The 6,045-nt window shown below is 42.7% G+C and overlaps 1 protein-coding gene across 1 annotated transcript in view; it reads right to left on the bottom strand.

Annotated features, from left to right (window-relative positions):
- Window positions 1-5,871, bottom strand: part of TRAFD1 (TRAF-type zinc finger domain containing 1) — a 20,690-nt gene extending 14,819 nt beyond the window's left edge. Inside the window, exons 1-2 of the mRNA XM_018569710.1 lie at window positions 5,828-5,871; window positions 1,879-2,014 (exon numbers count right to left, since the gene is read on the bottom strand). Of these exons, the coding sequence (XP_018425212.1) occupies window positions 1,879-2,014; window positions 5,828-5,871 (180 nt within the window). The remainder of the gene's footprint in view (window positions 1-1,878; window positions 2,015-5,827) is intronic.
- Between the last annotated feature and the right edge of the window lie 174 nt (window positions 5,872-6,045).

Below are 6,045 nucleotides of genomic sequence, written 5' to 3'. Positions count from 1 at the left end.
TTGATACCAATTTGTTGGTATCCTTCCACACCAAAAAAAAAAGAAAATTGACCAAAGTAACTGGCATCCATCAATGTTTATTCCAGATTTAATAAAAATCAGACTTTGCATTTGATTTTGGATTTAAAAGAGCTGTAAAGCCAAAACCTTTTTATGGCTTTATTTCTCTTTTGGATCACATCTACTAATGTATTCCTGTGACATTTAGGGCCCAGTCACATGCTTTAATGCACATTGCCACAACACATACCAACCCACCTGCTCTATATGCGGCGTGGTGTCATTAATTGTAAAGGTCACTTCAACACAGTGTAAATCAGAGTGCAAGACATGACACAACAGCGCACCACAAGGTGCATACCATGCATTGTGCTGTGCTGCATTTAAAAAAAACAAAAAACTAAAAAAAAAAAAAACACAACATAGGACACAGAGGACATCTCTAACCAATGGGTTATACGTCTACCCGCACGAGTAGGACGCTAGGCAGAAAAATAAACAAAAGCACAGCCCAGGGCAGCCCTTGCTGCTGAGGCTCCTACATGACATGGTAACTGCATGTGAGACCTATTTAGGGTGCCACAAAAGGAGCCTTTAAATGTATTTTAAAATTACATTTATACTTTATTAATGGAAATCCAAAACAAAGGCATCATTACACAAAATAAAACTAATTTAGTTTGGAGAAGTCACCTCAAGTTTTTGATCATGGAGGAATCCAATGAGGCCAAGTGCCTTATGGAGGATTTTGTTGCAAGAGGTGTGGGAAGATAGGCTGGTATGGTACAGAGGTTGGATGGGAATAAGCTAAGAACTCAGGAGGTCAAAGCAAAATAAATGCAAGATGATGACATGTTATTTTTCTTTTTATATTTGTCTGGCCACATCTGACCATATACTTGCAAGGATCTCTATCAGACCATTATGTTTCCATAGAAAATAGGTATTGGAGATTGACTTAATCCAATAGAATAAAACATATTCAGTGATTCCTAGCCAGGATTGTTATATCCCACTTAAAGGAGAAGTATTGTGAGAATAAAATGTACTCTTCCTGATATTTTGAGCCAGTGTGTGATACTGCAGCTGTCACATGTCGGCTCTATAGATAGGGAACTAAAAACAAACACAAACCACTGATCGCTCCGCTCACAATTTTCTCCCTGCAGAGAGCAGTGACTGTCAGTAACCGCTCCCTGCAGGGATTTCTCCCTCCTTTCTCTCTCCCTCCAGTGCTTATTGGTGGAACAGATTGGAGAGGGAGGTGGGCACAGCTGGCTCTAGAGAGACAAAGCCGGCTGTCAATCAGGCAGTGGGGTGGACCCCGACAACATTGACTTTTTATTCCGTTACGTCACTTTCTTGATTATTACAGTGGACTATGTTGTGTATTGCACACACGTGGCCAGCAAAACTAAAAATGACAAATATCAAACAGAGGATATAGGCAAATAAAGGGTTATACACAAAAAACTCCAGCCAAACATTTTTAGATCTGGAGTAGAGAATGATCAAAAAAAATCTGTCATGATTTTATTGTTGTCAACCACATTAGGAAGATTTCCCGTCACCTCTTTTACACATGACAGGAAGTGAGAAGCCTCAGAAAAAACACCCATCTGCAACAGTTCTCACCACAACTTCTGCCAGATATCCATTATACGCCTGTGCCGATAACAACCATTGCATTTTAAATCGCTCTCACTCTGTGTTCAAGCGACAGTGTTCACCACGACAAACTGAGATGAATCTCCCCAGAGGGGACACAAGCAGCATGAACAACATGGCAGAAAATATACGCCGTCTCTATTCTATCCAGAACTAGAAGAATTTGGGCTGGAGTTCCACTCAAGGTGGATACAGCCATCTGGTCATTACCGTGACATGTTCTGCGGCAAAGTGCTCCTCCATGTCGCTGGTAGGAATCGGCTCTTTGCATAACTTGCATATGCTGATATTACGATGACAGTGAATCTCATGAATAGTGAAATTGATCACAGAGATGTTGCGTTTACTAGATAGAAGACAAAACAATAGCAATTGGTCAAAACAATAGTAACAATAGTAGATACTAAGAAGTTAATGTTAAAAGATCTATTCCCCACACTCTGCCCAATTTTCATACAATCATAATGATAAGTAAAAGGACCCTTTTTTTCCAGTTGCCGAGAATAAAATTATCAAATTAATTGAGAAGTTTGAAAATAAATACTTTGTTCACCATTTTGGATAGAGGGATCAAAAGAGGCATATGCACAAAAGAAGCACCATAATAGTAAAGCAACAGGGCGGAATTTATCAAAACTGGAGCAGACAAAATCTGGAGCAGATGTGCATGGCAACCAATCAGCATACACCTTTTATTTTCAAAGCTTAACTGAGCAAACTGGATTTTACAAATAATTGCTGACTTCTTTCTGCCTTCTTATGCATGAATTTATCTACGTTAACATCAGCTTTCGTGCACCGATCCCTCCTGATCAGAGCAGTAAGGAGCAGGGGTCACAACACCTTGTGATGGAGGAAAGAACTGCAATTACCAGACTCCATGTCTGTCTATGGGGAATCGGATGTAAACGGACATGTGACCATTTACATCAGATTACTCTAGATCCGGCATGATCAGGTCAGGACCTCAGCTCAGTTTGCTTTTCCGGACCTGGCCGGTGTCTGGGGTAACCGGGTATAAACGAACGCCCATCCATTTACACACGGCTGCCCATAGACTAACACTAAGCATCCGATCGGGTCCACCTGTCAGTTTTTCAAGCAGACCCGTCTGTGTGAAAGGGGCCTTACCGCTTCAACCTGCCTTCTCACTGGACCAAGGCAAAATTGTATTGCCCAAGAAGCAGGTTGGAAGTGGAGAGGACAATGGAACATGCAATGCTGAACCAAGAATAGAGGTGTCACCTGTCTGGCTATGCAGGGTGGCAGAGGTGTGTGGATCACAAAAAGAGGCTGAAATTATTTACAAATCAATTAGCAGAAATATAGCTCAAACAGTTCCATTTCAAATGTGCATTTATCTGTTTGCCTGGAGCGCAGAGGACAGGCAGTTAGTCTTCCTACCCCTCTCTTCTTATCAATTGGAAAGAGAGTTTAAAGGTAAGGCAGTTTCTGCTATTCTCACTCTTTAGGCGTATCATGTCTTAAAGTGAAACATGCAGGCCACAGTAAAAAGTTCACATAGCTCCCACTTTTCCCCAGCAGCATGTACTCACCATTCCTTCACCAATGATCCGTTCAGCCACCGGGACTGAAGTGAAATACACTGACCCAGTGCTGTCACATTGGGCTTGGAGAAGCAGTGCTCGGTCAGCTCTGACAAGTCCGTTTGGCGTTTACCCAGAACTTTCTTTCCCCAGTCCCAGCCGCTGAACATATGCTACTGGGGAGGGTGGAAAGCCAAGTTAACTTTTTTTAACTCAAATACATTTTATTGAGTTTTACCGCCTTTAACATACAAAAATAAAACATTGCGCTTTCTCCCCCAAGACCAAGTGTGAGGCTGGCCATACACTTAGGATTTCTCTTGAGTGAGGGAAATAATTACACTAAACAGTGTGGCTAAAGCAGGGTTGGGCAAACTCCGGCCCTCTAACTGTTGTGGAACTACAAATCCCATGAGGCATTGCAAGATAAATACAACCACCAGGTATGACTCGCAAAACAGATGTATGATGGGATTTTGTCGTTTCACCGCAGCTGAGCGGCCAGAGTTTACCCAATCCCGAGATAGAGGTATCCCAGCTACTGTTTTCAGTGCCTGTGTCTAATTGGATGCTGGCACCATTTGGTCGATAATTATACACCCAGCTTTTTCTACACCCTGGAAAATCAACTTGTCGAACCAGGTGGTGCTGGCAGAGCAACCCGCAGCTCAGATTTTTGCTGAATCAGCTGAAATTCGAGCCTTGGGTGGCCAGCTTAACCAGTTGACATCCGCGGTGTTAAACCCCCTTCCCATCCAGGCCATTTTTCAGTATTCAGCGCTGCGGTACTTTGACTGCCATTTATTCCGTCATGCAACGCTGTACTGAAATGAATTTTATACCCTTTTTGGGGACAGATAGAGCTTTCTTTTAGTGGTATTTAATCACCACTGGGGGTTTTATTTTTTACTATATTAAGGAAAAATTACCGAAATTACAAAAATTACCGAAATTACATGCTGATCTCCCGTCCTCTTCCTCCTGGTGCCCTCCGAGCCAGTCCCGGGCCGCAGATGGGGCAGCGGATCCCGGGATTCAAGGTGAGGGGTCAGGGGAGGGGGGGCAAAAAACGAGTACATATAGGAGGATCGGCGGGCTATGGAGCCGCCGATTGTCTATATGTGAAACACCCGGTAACGGGTGTTTGCATTGGTCGGGTCTTTTCTGCCCGTGCGTGCCCGCTAGGGGGCGCGCACGAGCACAAAAAAAATGCCGTCTGGAGACGGCAACCCGCCAATGCTGCAGTGCCGTCCGTCCCTTTTTTTACAACGGGCGGACGGCAAGTGGTTAAGGGCTTCTTCACACCATGTCCAGACCAGAACAGTTTGTTTCAGGACCAAAAAAAATAAATCATCCCAATGTATCCCTATGGTATTTCCGGGCTCTGTTCATCACCAGTGCAGTCCGTTCCGGTCAAGACAGAAAGAAATTCTGCTCATTTTCTCTGGTCTGGAACGCACTGGAATGCATGAAAATGCATGTAAACGCATGGACTGCATCTAAAAGGCCATTCAAAAAAACAAACCTGGCCTGGAACGTGGCAAAAACGCATTGCACTGCGTTTGCAGATCTGCTCTAGATCTGGTCCGGACTTGGTGTGAACATAAGCCTAAGTAGCATAGCTCCTGAAGGGATAAACTTGAAACATACAAAGCCAGATGTAAGGTCATTACAGCTGTACAATTTGCCAAGTCATTGCATGTTAGAGGAATAACCATTTACATTTCACAATAATAACAATCTGAATAAATATATCTTGGTAGCAATATAGTGGACTGATGGGTGTGTAATGTTACAAATTTACCGGCACATAATGAAAACTCTGAAAGATTATCACAAATGTTTACACGTGTACACCAGAAAATACAGTCCAAAACAGAGCAGTGTGAAGGGGCTCATGGTATACAATGCTGCTGTATTCAGATCTGTAAAAATTATGTATGTTAGTCAGTCCATTGTACACCCATGTGCATAAACCCGTTGTGTTCGAATTCCAATATTGTGGTAGCATTACTGGAATTCTAAGTTAAAGGGACACTAAATTCAGGAGTTAAATCCTATACATTCAAGTATCTTAACTATTAACAAAAATGTATCTTATTTGTGTATCACGGCTGTAGATTCTCAAATCTTAATTGGTCTCTGAATTGGTGCTGACACTGTCCTTCCTTCTGGAGGGTGGCTACTTCCCCCTGATCCCTGTGTGCATTGTAAAGTAGTTACCACTCCAAGCTCATGATGGACTACAATCTCATGTTTAGTTTACTAATTTGTATTGAAATTATAGTCTATCACAGGAGTGAGCTTGGAGTGGTGACTACTTTACAACACACACAGGGACCCTGGGGAGCCTGTGGCTCATCAGCCGTCACTACCATTCTCCTGGTCCCTGCGGAGGAGACGAGCTATCACGGGTAAGGGGGTGGGGTGTGTGTGTGTGTGTGTGTGTGTGTGTGAGATAGAATAGAAAAGGTACTGGCCGGTTTTTACCTTAATGCAAAGAATGCATTAACAAAAAATCAAAAAAAGCCAAGCCTTAAGGAATACTTTAACTTTAAAAATTCAGAGTCAAGCACAATTCTGCTGTAAACATAAACCTAAAAAGTGCTTACCAGTTTCCACACAGACGCATCTCCTGTTCAGTGTTGGAAGCCATGTTTCTGAAAGACAAGAGTTACCATCACTTTCACTTTCTGACAACAGCAGAATGTTATGAGTCAGTTCTGGGAAACCTGTTGCTATTAAATAACTATGTGCAGACAACACACACACACACACACTTCTGGATGATGCCAGGAGCTGTGATGTAAATATTAAATAGGCAGAAGGA

This window comes from Nanorana parkeri, unplaced genomic scaffold (genome assembly GCF_000935625.1).
Source record: "Nanorana parkeri isolate BGI_ZX_2015 unplaced genomic scaffold, ASM93562v1 scaffold1381, whole genome shotgun sequence".
Taxonomy (NCBI): domain Eukaryota; kingdom Metazoa; phylum Chordata; class Amphibia; order Anura; family Dicroglossidae; genus Nanorana; species Nanorana parkeri.
This window is presented reverse-complemented; position numbering and strand designations above follow the sequence as displayed.